The following is a 17,143-nucleotide window of genomic DNA, read 5'->3' as shown; positions in this document are numbered from 1 at the left end:
CGGTTATTTTTCTGAATAATAAACAGCTTTGTGTAATTAGCTTGGTGGCAATGTTTATAAATGATGTGGAGTCAGCAGCCTGACTTCACCTGCTGAAGGGAGCACAACGACCTGCTATATCACATCGCTTTCTACTGTGTGTGCTATCGCAAATGTAAACATCAATGGAGTTGACACAACTATCTGGTTATATGCATTTTTCATTAAAACCTTTTATAATACCTACAGTACTTTTGTAAAAAAAATAACATTTTTAATACTGCTACATTAACAAAACTAACAAGTTAAATACCTAGTCCATAAAATACATTATTTACACATGTTTCTTACTACTGTGATATAAGTTTAGTCATCCATTATTATAGGAGATAGCGAGGAGTGGCATTCTCATCCACTGTCACAGTGGCAGTATTTGATTTACAGGTTTGAGGTTAGCAGAAAAAATAATCTTGATCCTGATACTTCTGAACGACATCAATTTGTTTCCTCAAAAAAAGTGGTCCGTACTTCCCACATGTACTTCAATTTTAGTATTGTTATTTCCACGAAAGCACCAAAACACACTTTTTTTTTTTTAGGTCTAATTCTGATACTGGCTCTTTAAATTAAAAGCATCTTCATAGCACTTTTGTAGTACTGATATATCTATTGCAGGATACCATTTTTAAATCAGTAAATGTAAACAAATGTCATACTTTAAAATGTGTGCCCGTTCGTGATGAATAATGTTTTTTTTATATATATAAATAATATGGAATATGTCAAGGGTTGATTAATAGGAATTCAATATGAATTCAACAGTTTTGTGTCAACTTGTACCTAATTACATTTTAACTATGGATACATTCTAGAAAATATTGCCCACATGGTTTAATGCATTCAACAACAACAGCAACTGCTCCATCTTAGTTAATGTAGTATGTCCCATTTATCGTTTCTTTAATCCTTAAAACAAATTGGGGCAAGGGTATATAAATGTATGGGATAGACTTTATTTATTTATTTCTGTCAGTCTAAATATCAAGCTAGTTTGGAATTCATACTTATTACATTTCTCTGTCACTGTCAACAAACCACAGGAGTGTATTATTACATATAAAAAAAAATTGGGACTTCTGTATTTCTATATACACAGCATAAAACTTGATCCTTGCAGGTTAAGGCACGTGGTAGTTTCATATGCACAAAGGCAGTAGTAATAGTTACGTAACTCAAATTGCTAACAACTTAACAGAGAGCTCTGGAACAAAAGTGTTGCATCAAACCCCCACAGTAAATACATGAAAAGTGTTGCATCAAACCCCCACAGTAAATACATGAAAAGTGTTGCATCAAACCCCCACAGTAAATACATGAAAAGTACAAGCTGTTGCACATAATATGTCGTGGAAGACATTTTGTTTTTTTTTAGTATAAAGCCATAGGAAATAATGCTAAATTAGCTATATAGCATTCAGTAGAGGGCGTCAGGGTGTCAGATATAGAGAAAGCCAAAACATCCATTCTGTTAGATTTGTGATTTCTTTTTTTTTAGCATAAGGTCTCCCTCATATTAAAAATGCTAGGATTTGTATTGGGTGTTTGGATAGAATTATGACTATTAAATATGGAGTTCTACATTTACCTGACATAGAAGACAAGTGATGCATTCAGACAGAACAATAATATGCCAACACTACAATAATTTTTGAGATGTCCTAAGTTTCATGAATTATATGAATCATGTTTACCCTTGTGTAGGAGCAATAGTGGCATATATCTACCTAGTCCCTTATATAGACATTTAAAATAGCAAGTTGAAGGATTTCCTGTTTGACTGGTGATGACCACATGATTTCTAATAAACAGTTATCAGGGCTGACGGCACTGTTCCAGCAACACTCGACACAATCCAGAACTCTCATGGTTCTAAAATCCATCACAAAGAAAGGTAACAGCAGTCTTCCTAATCTAATGTTTTAATTTTATTTAAAAAAATAAAAAAAGTTCTTATCATCCATGATAAACCACAAACATTTCAGCTTTCAGAAAATTGTACTTGGTTGATATTAGGAAGCAAGGACAGCTTATCTAAACAAAATGTAATTGCTAGGGCTCCATTCCCTAAACGTAATAATATTATTATTATGGTGACATAGAAACCTACACAAAACATGCACTGATATTTTTATGTGCAACCTAAACTCAACTGTAATCAGTGGCCATCTTTTTCATCATCAGGACAAATGTAGGGGTGTACTATAAAAACTTGATAACCCACAATTTAATTTTCTTTAGATAAGAAAGGCTAAAATTATATGTAGATGTGTTGAGACAATGAATGAATGCAGTTTTCAGAATATAGTATTGAAGTAATAATTATTTCCATTTAACTTTTGAAAGTAAAAAGGGGGATTTTGCGAATGTGCATTACTGTGCATTGTTTACCATTTACTGTACATTTAAATAAAATATGTTATAAACTGATAATTCTGTGTTCTCTTATTCAAGTAAGATAATTAATTGTTGGCCTCAATATTTTTTTTTAATTAACTGGGATTGCAGAGCACCAACCCACTTAAGTGTATATTCCATTTGAGTGTATACATATTTGCGAAAAATTGGTTATACAGTTAAACGAGTTAGACTGTAGTGTGTTACTGTGGTAGTACTGTCATGTAAAATAAATGTCTGCAGTTTGCTTTTAATAGGTCGCATTGGTAGATAATCTCAGCATTTTTGCATTTCTTTTGTACATTGCTTTGAGATGTCTTGGCAGTAGAAGTGATACATACAAGTTGTTGGTTGATAAGAGTTCAACTCAAGAACTCCGCATGTCACCATATCCAAATCTTTACAGGCTCCTCCAAAACCTAATGCCCTATTGACAGGGTTCCTAAAACAACAATCCTTTTCACAAATATCATCATTTAAGTAGCTCTCGGAAAGCTGCTGTTACCTTTTTTTTTTTTTTAAACACAGACCATTACAAGTACAGAATGTACAGTTAAATCCACACAGATGTCTTTCCATCTTTAATGATAGACCCTGCTTTCTCTGTGCTGCATTTTGGCCGCGCCCCTTGTTTCTCATGAGCTGTATTGACTCGGTTCTGCTCCACCACAGTCCCGCCAGAGGCCGGGCTGCTGGTTCTTGAAGGCTGTGCATTGCTTTTGCTGTTGTAAGTCTGAAAGGCCAGGTCCAACTGCTCTTGGGCGACCCTGAGGTGCCTGTGCAGGCTAGCCAGATCAGAGGGAATATTTTCATCGGGGCTGGTGCACTGCTGCTCTTGTGCCACGTTAGCCAAATTCTGCTCATGTGTGATCAGACTGTTGGGGATCTTATTGGGTTTATCCGACTTGACCACCAAGTTATACCCAGGGGGCGATGAAGGAATGTTCCTGGGGTAGGGGTAGCTGTAGGACGGGCGCTTGCCCTTGTTCCTCCTGTTGCGGATGATGTCCCGGATGCTGCCGATACCCAAGTGGAACATCTCACAGATGTTCAGCAACAGGCACAAGCAGCTGACCACGTACATGATCAGGAGGAAGATGGTCTTTTCTGTGGGCCTAGACACAAAGCAGTCTACCTGGTGAGGGCAGGGGTTCTTGGCGCAGATGTACGATGGGCTGACCTTGAAGCCATATAGAAGATACTGGCCCCCGAGAAAAGCCACCTCAAAAATAGCTCGGGCCAGAAGCTGGAGGACATAAATCTTCATTAGTCCTTCCTGCATGATTCTACGCCGGCCGTCGTGCTTCTGCTGTTCCCTGCCCTGCACTTTGCTCTCTGGCTTCATCTCATGCACCTCCAGTGTGTCCTCATAGATCATGGGCTCCTCCTCTTCCTCTTCCAGCACCTCGTCCAGAGTGTGGGTGGCCTTCCACTTGATGGCGTGGGGCTTCTTCCGGAACTTCTTGAACCTCCTCCTCTCCTCCTCAGATGAGCGGGCAATTTTGTGGATGGCGTAGCCCAGATACATGATGGAAGGTGTTGAGATCATGATGATCTGGAAGACCCAGAAACGGACGTGGGACAGGGGGGCGAAGGAATCGTAGCAGACATTGTCACATCCAGGTTGCTTGGTATTGCAGGTGAATTTGGTCTGTTCATCCGAGTAGATGGACTCCCCTCCGACTGCTGTCAGCACAATGCGAAAGATGATAAGAACGGTTAGCCACACTTTCCCCACAAAGGTGGAGTGGTTGTGGATTTCTTCCAGAAGACGGGTGAGAAAGCTCCAGCTCATGTTGGTCATAAGGACTGTTCAACTAAAACCTGGGAAGGTAAAAGAAAAAAAAAAAACATTTTAAAGTTACAGAAATCCAACAATCTCCCAAACAAACTGATCTTGAAAAGAAGCAGCTTCTCTAATGAGCTTGTCACGGCCATGTGAATCATATTTAAGGTAAACGAGTGAATTAAATTTCATATTAGTATGGTTTTTGGTATTTCAGGTATTAGTTTATTGTCTCAGGCAACTGTGACTTTTTAAGTTCTGTCCCATTCAAATCTTACTCCATCCATGTGGTGCAAATATTAGAATGTTTTTTAATGAGGGAAATTTTTCTGACGATTAACAGCTTATTCTGCTTCTTAACAATGAACAGTGATTGAGAGCTGTTCCGCATGCCTGAAAAGACAATTGTTATTTAATATAACAAAGTTCTGGAATGGAAACAAAGGAGGCCACATGTGTTTTGTTATGTTGCTAGCTGCTCAATGCTTTTCTAGTACAGCTTATCTCCTGGACCCATTCCCTCACCTGAGGAGACAAAGGGCAATGAGATAAAACACACGCCATTCTACAGTTTTCTCTGTTGTGTTTATATGTGAATCTAACAAGATCTAGGTAACATGGAGCTAAATGTATCCTGCACAACACTGGACTCAGTTAAATGATCTAAATAGTGGAGGATGGCAATACAGTCCCTGTTTAAAGATAATGTAGTATTGGTTAATTGCAACTGTTTTTCATTTGTTTTTGTTAAAGATGTTATTTTAATGTTTTGTTTTACACACACGATTATGGTGAATGGTCAAAAAGCCTTTTCCATAAAGCATTTGTGGCCCAAGCTAACATACAGTTTTACTCAAGTGGTATTGCTGGGTTATGAAGGAGAATGCTATAAAAAAGAAATCTGGCATTTCCATATGAATTTGTAAAAAAAAAAAAAAAAAACATAGATCTGCACCGGCAAATGCTTAGGTTTATTCAAGTTCAACACGTTCTAACAACTATACGTATTCACACTACACATAATCTTAAACTAATCCAGGCACATTAATTCTATCAGTTGTTCTCTAATTGTCTTTACTTGTGTAATTGTTCATCATTTTATGAAAGCATTCTTTGGCATTTAAATATGGTCCTTTCAAATAAACTTTCATCTTAATCCTGCTTAAAACATTTCTGTGATGTCACCCTTTGATCTTTTGACTGATGAATGAAAAGTGTCTGTGTGGCTTTGAAGAGAAGTGTGGGGCAGATATCCAGTTGATTAACAAATCCACTGTTTGTGCTACAAATCCAAAGAAAATTGTTGATTCGTCAACAAAACCACAGAACAATTCAATTGAATCTCATTATCAAACAACTATCAATTAGGAAGAAATGTTTTAAGTGGCATAAACAACTCAAAGTGTTGAATGGGTATGAAAATAATCCATAGTTTCACATGCCTAACGGCACTCAAAATAGTAAATTATTTTTACCGATTCAACACTTATCGTTGTCCCAGCAATCAATAATGTTGTAAGAGGGAAATGGGTCTAATCATGTGCCTACAATGATGAACACATAAGACTCTTTTAAGCTGTCAAACACATAACTAATTGAATAACATTAAACAGCATTAGGGCAAGCCTGTCTGGAGGTTAATAAAGAAACATATACATTTTGTCCAAAATTGGTAATATACTGTGTATATAAGGATATATATTGTGTAATGCAGCGTGTTGCCAGTCGGACATTATAACACTGTGTTGGGGTTTTAGTGTGGGTTTGTCAGATAATCCAGGCCGAAAACAGAAGTATCTTTAACACCATTGCGTACTTAATTTACAAGTTTGAAATTTCCAGTCATCGGACCATCTGCCTATTATTAAGAAACAAAAAACAAACAAACCAAAAAAAACTAGCTCCTTTTGGAGAACTAACTGAACTGATGTCGACTAGAACACCGATTCAATTTCCCTAATTTATTACAGGGCAGATAAGCTGTTCCACTGCAAAACACAAATTCTTTAAATCAGTGTTCTTACAAGCAAAGCAACTTTAGTATCTGTTTTCCTTTCTTTCGAACAGGTTCACTCATGACATGCAGCTCACGTCCAGGTTGAAAATGAGCAGGGTTTTTATTTTGTTCTCGCCAATTAGGGTAGCCCTGACTGCCTTCTGCACACTTTCAGAATTAAATTAAGAATTAAAGAAGAACACCTGTTTGCTGGGGAAGTTCTTCTCAAGCCTATCTGAAGGAATGCGGCTCTCTCCAAACGAAGGCTAGCATACTCTCTCTCTCTCTCTCTCTGTTTTTTTTTGTGGAAACCATACAGCACTGCCCACTATGTTCCCAAAATGTGCCTGTCTTGTGAAAGCATGCTGGTTCTTGTTCTAAACACAATATAATAAAATGGTGTGGCAAGCCTCGAGCAGCACGGCAAGTGTATTACTTTGGAAAGGAATGTTACAAAAGTCATCAACAGCTGGTACTGAAAGCAGAAAATAATTTTACGTTCCTTTAACGTATTTGAATGGCTTCTTTCACACAATAAAACAAAACAGACTGTTTGAATTTTAAAGTAAAAGTAACCAAAACAACACAACAATATTGACACATAGTTAAAATGCCAGTGGAGAATATCAATAATAATACGGTATCTTTGTGTCTATCTATCTATCTATTTATCTTAAAAATCTGATTCTGTAAAGCCACCTTGTTTTCATCTATAGTATTTATCTACTTTATCTTGGTCTGGGCAAGATAAAGTAGATAAACCTCTGAAAAGTCTCTTTGACTCAGCATGTTAAACAGGAATTTAAACAGCACTGAAGACTCTGAAGTATTTTTATTTGGCCCATACAAATCACTGGTTAGTTACACTAAAAATTCTATAAATTTCCTCCTGGCTCAAATCGCATATTCACACAGCCTACATTGTACCTCAACGCAATGGACTTAAAACACTTACACTCCAGCTCAAAATCAGCAGCCTTTTTTTCTAAAACAAAAACACACACACAAAAAAAACATGTAATGCAGTTAAAATAAATGATTACTGTTTTTCTCCAGTTTATTAACTCAAACATGAATTTGATTAAAATTGTTAAAATATACTACGGTACTTACATTTGCTTCATTGCAGCACATCTGCAGATTTTAAATGACCGTACAGCTCAGAGATAAGAGATTTTGTGCTGTGTATTTAATCACCCTGCTGCAGTCTCCACCTTTCAAAATATTTGCCAGTTATTTATTGGAAACTTCTTGTCCAGACTTGACTCCCTACACCAGTATGCTAGCTATTCATCCTCACACATTTTAATTAAACACCTGATGAATTAATAATAGGGTTAGGGTTTAATTAATCTAGCTACAGGTAAGGGTAATGTGGCTTGCCAGTACCTCTATCCACACTCCATTATATTCTGAAGTTTACGCATCATTATTACTATTTTATTATTTATTTATTTGACAAATGCATTTATCCAAGGCGACTTGCAGGTATCATAGTGGTAACTAATTGGAATATGCATGCATTGTATAGAAACCGTCACATGCATTCAACAACGAGCCATATTAGTCTTACTATGTCACTAAATATTCTCAAACAAGTCAAGGACTGCTGCAAAAAAGCCAAACAAAGCCCAAAACATAGCCCTGCCTGCACATAGCAATCAATCAATGCCACTGCTTTGCAGACGGTGGAGTTCTGTAAGTGTGTTGGTTCATGTACTGTAATCACATTTTAATCCCTGACACGAATGACACAAATAACATGTTACTTACACTGAACTGGAACATACATTTTTGTTGTTTCAAAATGGTGCCAACTTGGATTAAATTAAAACAGCTTCTTGAACTTTTCTGAGTTCAAAACACTTGCTTGAGTCTTTTAAATGATAAAGATCATTACAAGTTCAGTGCACAAGTTGGTGTCCCCTGTTGAAATACAGCCACAGTGGAACACGGCTGCTAAAGTCAAAAGCCTTCAGGTTAGATATTCTGTGTTGACATTGGATACATCCCAACCACATTTACAAGTTAAAAAACTTGAAGCTGGAGGGTAGAAAACTGTAATTAGCTAAACATGCCAGAAAAGTTACCTACACGATAATCAACATATCGTTACTGATATTAGCTCATTTTAAACAGAGAACATTAAACATCATTATTTCCTCTAACTTCGTCTGTATTTCCCCACTGATGTCAAATTTTACCCACAGTGGAGACAGTTGTTTATATACAGCAGTAATTTGGGATGCCTACATTACAATATGCTGCAAAATGAGCTTATGGCAAGCCAACCTTATAGCATGTATATGGGATTTCTGTTTAGCTAATTATCACTTACACAAGGTATCTTTAATAGATTGTATGACTTTGTCAAATCTATCTCAGTTTGTTGCAAAAGCCCCAAGCCTGCGCCCATTAGCCAACCCACTAGCCATTTAGGTTACACAGTACGCTAGCAGATTATTTTCACGTCTGGAGATGGAATTCAAAATTGTATTAGTCAACTAATTACAATGCTGGGGAAAAACTCAAATAATAACATTAAAGTAAGAGATCTGGCAAAGTACAGTGTACCTGTGTCAGTGTTTTGCGCTTGTGAATGGTGGTCTGGGTTGTCGCTTATATTCTCCCTCAGATAAACACAAAACAAAATAACACAACCCAAAATATCCACTATGCATGCTTTAATATAACACCCCCCACCCCCCACCCCCTTTTTGTTTTACCATCACTAACATACCGTATGATAGTTTCACTTAGGTAAGTCACCTTGGATAAAGGTGTCTGCTGAATAAACAAATATTAATAAGAAGAAATAATGATTTTGTTTTTAATATTGAAATACAAAAGGAATGAATACTTTATGAACAGAGCTGAAAACCAGTAATTCACATTTAATAAGTCAGGTGACAGCAGGATTAGGCATTACAGTACTAGTATTATAGAACTGAATGTCACCTTTTTGGTATAAAGGAGCCATCCTCCTAATACTGTGCTATTTGAGTAAGTGAACCACCCTGTATGGATTGACCTGAACTTTAAATAAGACCCATTTCAAACATTTTTGCTTCTCAAAGTGGGATTTCATGCCCTGCAAATAAAATAAAATTGACGAAAGAAGTAGCAGCAGCCCACTGATCTCAGGGCAAGCTCTAGCATGCTTTGAAAATATGTTCGGTGCAGCGGCAGGCTGCCATCAGCTACAAACACTGGACTGAAAACACCTCTGCTTTGTTCAGCAGCCAGCTGACTGACTGTACAGACAAACTATTTTTTGTTATATTGCAATTGCCCCATAGAATTAAATTTACTTTCTGTAATGTATTGTTAACCTGGGAGTAAAAGCCATTGCTCTTATCCTAATACTAATGAACATTCAAGGGGCAATTCATATATTTTGTAACTTTCACAGATTTTGCTCTGATACATCTTGTGTATGCTAATATGCTCCTCACTTGTTCTCGTGCAAAATTGGACACTTTTCCATTGATCCCTGCCTGGTTTTGCTCTGGTGTACACTACCAGCTATGTGTGTATTAATTCCTATGGTAATTAAAGACCTTCCTTTTAAATTATCTTTGCTCTACCAAAAAGGAGCAAACAGCAATAGTAATAAAAATAGGCTGAAAGCAAAAAAAACAAATTAATTGAAAAACCTGAAAAAAGATTGATCTCTCTGGTTCCTTGTGTAAGTCCCAATGTGTGGAGTAATGTTTATTTTTTAACTAACAGTATGTACCAGTTGGCTATGTTAGGGTAACATCTATGGCACCATACAAGGAGTTTAGAGAGCAATCTTTTCTTATTCATTTTTAAACACCAGTGAAAGCCTTATCCACCTCTCCCTGTTATTGCTGTCACTATGTTTATAGTGCTGTATCTACAAATGTCTTTTTGCACAGAATTTGATAATATGAGTCCTTGAGAAAAAATGGTAACAATATTAAACTAACAAGAAACACATCAGTATGGTCAATTAACTGCTCTTTTACTAGTCTTGTTCTCTCTGCATAAACAAATTGACACAAGCTTTGCAAAATGCATACAGCATGACAATTGTTTCCTTTATCCCCCAAGTCTTGACTTAAAATAACTTTTTTCAGATCTTTTCCAATTTTTTTAATGTATTTATTGATGTATTTCCCCTTGGCTGAATTTGGTCAGTGAGGGCTAGTCTTGCCTTGTCACTTCGCATTTGGCAACAGGGATGTCTGACAGACTATCTCAAACCTCAGAAGGCTAAGGAATCTCTGTCATCTGCCAAATCTGGGAAACATGAAAACTCTGTTCTCCAGTTCCCTGCGGGCTAATTGACCTAGTTTCAGTGTCCGCAGATGCCAACTGTTACAGATACAGTATGCCGACATTGGTATGGCATTTCTCTTAAATGATCCATATAAACTGTGTTGTGCTTTTTTTCAGGTGAGTGCATTGGTAGCTACATTAAAAAAATAAAATAAGGGGCTCCCGAGTGGCACATCCAGTAAAGGCGCTCCATGTGGAGTGCAGGATGCGCTCTATAGTCTGGACGTCGCGAGTTTGAGTCCAGGCTATTCCTTTGCCGACCGAGGACAAGAGCTTCCAGGGGGCTCAATTGACCGAGCACCGCCCGGGGGGAGGGAGGGTTAGGTCGGCCAGGGTGTCCTCAGCTCACCACACACCAGCGACCCCCTGTAGTCTGGCTGGGCGCCTGCAGGCTTGCCTGTAAGCTGCCCGAGAGCTGCGTTGTCCTCCGACGTTGTAGCTCTTGGGTGGCTGCATGGTGAGTCTGCAGTGTGTAAAAAAGCGGTCGGCTGACGGCACACGCTTTGGAGGACAGCGTCTGTTCGTCTTCGCCCTCCCGAGTCAGCGCAGGGGTGGTAGCGGTGAGCTGAGCCTAAAAATAATTGGCCATTCCAAATTGGGAGAAAATAAAAAAAATAATTGGCAACGACTAAATTCTGCATACAACATATGTGCAGCTTCCATTACAGGATTATTACAGTACTACTTGTAAAATACAAATACAATGACATAATCAGAGTTATAAACTCACACGAGCCCTGCACCCAGTCCTGGGTTTCTAAACTGCGCTCAACTAAGTATATTATTTAAATGATTCAGTAAACAGGAGTGAAAACAAACCTTCAAGGCGAGAGTCTGGTTTCTTGTGAAAATTAGTGCAGTGCTGGGTAACCTGCAGGAGAATGTACTAAACAGCCAGCAATAACACATTCTTGAATATAGAATTGAAATCAGACTTTTTGTAACCTTATAACAAAGAGTTCCCTTTCAATTTGAAGACGACCACCAATGAAATTACTTATGGGATATGCCTGCCCATTGGGTAGGTATTGCTGCACACAAGGTGCCCACGGTACTCAGTGCGCGGTGTTAGTTACCCTCTGCTACAGCGCTAGTGAGTGAGTGCATGGCGTTTGCACAGCCAGTGCTTGAGTGCAGTGCAAGTGGTGTTTAGTTCACGGCCCATGCAAAACACCAGGCCCATGTCAGGCAAGTCAGGGTTCCACCCCTGCATGGCCTGCAACGCCAATATCCTGCAAGAGGAAAGCATACCCTCTATGCATCTGTGAGGCTTTCCAGCCCCGGGTGAAAGAAGCTTACTTGGAGAGGGCCACGAGGGCGAGCTCTGCGTCCTCTATGGCCAGACCGTCTGCGGCTTTTGGAGCCCCACAGCCCCTCCACCATGACCTGTCCCAGAACCCCCTGCTAGGCATCCCCGATGCGCAGGCTGCCTGCAGTCGCTCCCCATCAGTAATACAATTGCTTTTGAATCCACAATCAAACATTTATGTATTTATTTTTTTATTCATTACCATTTAATTATATATGAATTCTAATTATTTTTTCCTACTGCTTCTACTTTCAGGTTTTTACAGACACGTAGAGATGGAGGAAAACAAAGATTTCAAATAAAACATAATTTACCAAGTGAATGTAGTGACTGCTTCTGTAAGTCTTGAATGGCATTTTACTTACATATTTTTGTAGTGATACAATTGGACATGCTAGCAGTAGAAGTTTTTTCAAACATTCTGCCCCCACAAGAGAGCATTATCAGTGTCTTTAGTTTCTTACACTAGTCATTTTTAGTAATCAATCAATCATCAACCAATCTTTATTTTATACAGTGCCTTTCATAGTGGACCACCATCACAAAGCACTTTACAAGATACAGTAAAAAACAATGCATAATACATTAAATACAGTGAACAAAGTATAATACATTAAATACAAGGCTAGTATGTGAAAATTCTAAACCACTATGGATGCGTATGTCATATAGAATCATCAGAAGATGCAGTGAAAGATCAGAAGTAGCAGACATAACAGTATGCGTGTGACAATATTTTGTTCTGTCTTTTGTCATTTTTCACCCTTTTTTTAAAAAATCACTGCAGTAAAATATATTTTTAGCTGGAGTGAAGTTGACGGGTCTGTTTACATGTTTGTTAGTTTTTCAACCAAATCGGTTCCAGTGATTTCAGCAAACCAGATGTATGTTGTCATTTTTATTTTTGTTCATTTTGATAATAAGGAAGAGACGCAGATGACATCAGCGTAAAGCAGATGGGTTTTAAAATGTAAAAGGACAGTTGAAAAATTCTAGGCTTTTGCAGTCTAACATGGGATAATGACCACTCCACTGAGGAGGCCGTGTGGTCCAGTGGTTAAAGAAAAGGGCTTGTAACTAGGAGGTTCCCGGTTCAAATCCCACCTCAGCCACTGACTCATTGTGTGACCCTGAGCAAAGCACTTAACCTTCTTGTGCTCCGTCTTTCGGGTGGGACGTAATTGTAAGTGACTCTGCAGCTGATGCATAGTTCACACACCCTAGTCTCTGTAAGTTGCTTTGGATAAAGGCGTCTGCTAAATAAACTCCATCAGAACCTGGTAAGCTGAGACGAGTGGCAAGGTTTACAACTGAACATATAAAGAGATTGCTCAGCCCACCCTGCAGGGGCGGGCCTCTCCGAAATGGAAAACAAGAGAACACCAAAACGCAGAATGCTATGAAGGTTAAACTATTATACTGTCTCTTTAATATCTACATGTTTTCAGGAAACATTTCTTTTTTAAATTATGTTTGCGTTGTAGTAATTGTGGGTGTTTGCCTCACTACACGCAACTCTGTACACCACAAAAATAAAATGCAGTATATTGCAAAGCAAACTGTCACATTGGAAATATCAAACCTTGCATTTCATCATTAAGCCATAAAACGTGCGATGCATGAGAAGGAGCGTAAATACACCACTGTCACAATGGATCTGTCACAATGGATTTGTGACAGTTTGCACCAGTGTGGGTTTTAGAGGATGGCTTGAAACTAAAATGAATAAGTGTGCGTGCTCCATCTGTACAGAATATCTCCTGTATAGAGAACCGTTATGGGCAGACTAATTTACATTGAATAAGTGTTGAATTTACTCTACATGTACTGCATTATCAAATCAGACTCTCACCAGGAGCCTGAGGAGTAAACCTGACATACTCGCTCAGTGGCAACAGCTCAGCTCACTAGTCACCAATGAGTGCAATATAATTAGTGACACTTTAACCCAAGCACTGCTTCCCAGTTCACCCTTTAATCTGGCTTCATCTCCCAGCTGATCCAGTTTGTATTCTTTACAAATGTGTGTACAGTGTAATGCATGGTGGTCGGATGTTTAACTGTTGTGAGCTATTGCTCGTACATCCTTTAAATTGTATGATCCATATTCTCTCTCAGGCCATACTCCAGGGCTTTGCATTAGGTCTGACGATCACAAAGGACTAGGTTCTCAAAGCTGATTACTGATGACAAAAGTGTGAGTAGTCCAAAGTCTTATTTGTTTTAGAATTGTAAATGGTGTTTTTTTCTTTTTAGACAAAAAACAACGCTAATGACAGTTTGAGAATCTAGCCTAAAGTGTCCTTGGACTGGGAGCGCAGAGCGCTAATAGCTTTGAGAATCTAGCCCAATGTGTCCTAGGACTGGGAGCGCAGGACATACAGATAGATCTGCTCCCTAACATACCATCAACCAGGGGCTCCCATCTGGGGGAACAGGGTTATTCACTGCAATATATCATCTACAAGGTTGTTTAAAATCATTTTAAGATACCTAAAATACATTTAGATATCTGAGATTCATTTCCATATATCTTTAAACTGAGCTTTACATTAGATATCTAAAATGCATTTTCAGATATCTTTAAATTATTTTAAGATATCTCAAAATGACTTCCTATTGATTTAGAGCTACGTCTAAATGGACAGGAAGTCCTTTCAAAGCATAGAGCATTTTCACAGGAAGTCATTTGGAGATATATTGAAATGACTTCCTGTTAATTTCAACATATCTTAAAATGATTTACAGAGAGAGAGAGATTTCTCTAAATGAGTTTGGCATACCATGCTTGTAAAACATTAAAAAATATATGTAAATTCATTTGAGATATCTGTTTCATTTTTAGATCTCAGATATGTTTGAAATATCTTCAATTTGGTTTATTTACAGATATCTCAAATTCATTTAAAGAGATTTGCAAATGATTTACAGATATCTCTAAATATTTCAAGATATCTTAAAATGTAATTTGAGATGTCTCTACGTGATCATTTGGCTTGCCATATTAAGCAGTGCTATCACACAACATCACAAGCAAGAACGCAAGGGCCAGTGAAGCAGGGTGCAAAAATAAATAAATAATAAATACATGTGTTAAGTACACTCTCAGGAATTTCACAACAGACCTGAGCAATCAAAAAGAAAATCAGAATGCTTGGGCATACAGCCAAAAGTTTACAGTACAAATCAAAGAAGGTTATGACAAGGTTTTACAATGCCCTGGTGAGACTGCACTTAGGCGTACTGTGCCTGAAGCTCGTCATCACAGTACCAAGGACATTGTGGCCCTGCAGAGTGTAACGGAGAGCAATCAACGGAAAGAGCTATGGAGATAGGTTTAAAGAACTGAATCTATTTAGCCTAGAACAAGGGAGAACTATGAGGGGACTTGAGTGAAGTCTTTTGAGGGCAGTTAATCCTAACCCATAACCCACAGAAACCAGGATCACAGCACCAATGCAACAGGGTGGAGGCTGGGCGCAAACTGGTGAGCATGCATAAGGCACACTCTCCCGCCACAGACCCAGTTTACTACTTGACCACCTTGACTCTCCTCTGGTTGTCCCTCCTGCTCTCTCCTCTTTCTCTCCTCTATAAATTGCTGATGTCTCCAGCTTACTGCTGAAATCAACCACTGCCACCTGCCCCCTGGAACCCTGGCCGACTAATCTTGTCCGTCTCTGTGCTTCTGATCTTGCTCCTTCAATTATGCACACTCTTTATCTGTCCCTGGACTCAGCTTGCATTCAAGACATCAAGGTCTGGATGTCTGTCAATTTTCTTCAACTCAAGACTATCAAATCTGGACTCCTTCTAGTAGGATCTAAAACTCAGCATAAGAATCTCAATATAGCTGCCCTGATCCTCGGAAACTGTCTGCTGCTGCCTTCCCCCACAGTACGAAGCCTTGGTGTACTTCTTGACAGCAACCTCTCCTTTGATGCCCACATCTCCTCCGTGGTCAAATCTTCCTTCTACCATCTTCGAAGCATCTCCAAAGTCCGTCCCTACCTTTCCCTCCTGGATGCAGAGATACTTTGTCATGCATTTGTCTCTTCTCGACTCGACTACTGCAAGTCTCTCCATGGTGGTCTCCCGGCACGCACCATAAACCGACTGCAGCTAGTTCAGAATGCCACTGCCAGGATCCTTACCAGATGTAAAAAACATGAACATATCACCCCCAGTCTTGCCCAGCTGCACTGGCTACCTGTAAAGTTCAGGATTATTTTCAAAGCTCTCCTGCTCACTTACAATGCCCTTCTTCACACAGGTCCCGAGTACCTCCTCAACCTGCTGGCCCGCTATGTCCCTGCCCGCAAGCTGAGGTCCTCCGACTCTGGCCTGCTTGTGATCCCCAAGCAAAAGTGCACCACACTTGGAGAACATTCGTTTAGCTTCGTGGCTCCGACTCTTTGGAACTCTCTCCCAGCTTTGTTGTGTGATGTTCCCACTGTTGCTCGCTTTAAATCAACTCTCAAGACCCACTTGTTCTTTCTTGCTTTCTATGCTGTGATGGGCCGAATGGTCTTCTTTTCTTATGTTGGCTAAAAATACATATTTTAACCCATGTATTCATCCCATCATTAGGAGCTTTACAAAACATTCATTTTGGAATACTACAAAATATGTGCAGAACAGGACAGCTAAGATCATCCTTGTCTTCTTTACTCATAGGAGTATGAATTCCTAAAAATAAACAAAAGCTGTCTTAGGTTGTTAATTTCTCTTATATCTACTGGCAATGCATTGCAATGTAAAGGAGCAGAGAAAAAGGATTTACCTTTTACCAGAGGTAGATTTAAACTTTGTAACTATGCATGTCAGTATTAAGCTTGTAACACATTATCAGAAGCAACAGATGTGCAACAGTGGCTCAAATCACAGAAACCTTCAGCACAGGATAAGACACCTGTTTCCACTTGAACAATGCACAGTGCACTGGGAGCACTTTTGGTAAAACTTTAAAAAAAATTGTAGAAATAAAAATACTTATTTTTACATATCATAGGAAAAAAAAACAGTATACGCAGGGATTCGAATAAAACCCAGGGCCCTTTCCTTGGGTTAGTGGCCTTTTACTGTACTAGTTGATTGAGGCTGTAGTGAGCTGAAGCGATTCCTTCAGCAACAACCCAGGGGATGAGACTCCATGAACCAGCAGAGTCTCTCTCTCTCTCTCTCTCTCTCTCTCTCTCTCTCTCTCTCTCTCTCTCTCTCTCTCTCTCTCTCCTCTCTCTCTCTCTCTCTCTCTCTCTCTCTCTCTCTCTCTCTCTCTCTCTCTCTCTCTCTCTCTCTCTCTCTCTCTCTCTCT

The 17,143-nt window shown here is 39.0% G+C and overlaps 1 protein-coding gene across 8 annotated transcripts in view; it reads right to left on the bottom strand.

Annotated features, from left to right (window-relative positions):
* Positions 1 to 970: 970 nt before the first annotated feature.
* Positions 971 to 17,143, bottom strand: part of LOC117400584 (gap junction gamma-1 protein) — a 39,966-nt gene continuing 23,793 nt past the window's right edge. For 5 of the 8 annotated variants that reach the window (XM_034000765.2, XM_034000763.2, XM_059022981.1 and 2 more), the window contains one exon: positions 971 to 4,257. In XM_034000765.2, coding sequence (XP_033856656.1) covers positions 2,987 to 4,237 — 1,251 coding nt within the window. In that variant the 5' untranslated portion in view covers positions 4,238 to 4,257 and the 3' untranslated portion in view covers positions 971 to 2,986. Of the gene's footprint in view, positions 4,258 to 7,170; positions 7,201 to 7,328; positions 7,447 to 12,114; positions 16,519 to 17,143 lie in introns of those variants that run through there. The other 3 variants (XM_059022980.1, XM_034000766.2, XR_009328545.1) reach the window with 3 other exon arrangements.

Source organism: Acipenser ruthenus, chromosome 4 (genome assembly GCF_902713425.1).
Source record: "Acipenser ruthenus chromosome 4, fAciRut3.2 maternal haplotype, whole genome shotgun sequence".
Classification (NCBI taxonomy): Eukaryota; Metazoa; Chordata; class Actinopteri; order Acipenseriformes; family Acipenseridae; genus Acipenser; species Acipenser ruthenus.
This window is presented reverse-complemented; position numbering and strand designations above follow the sequence as displayed.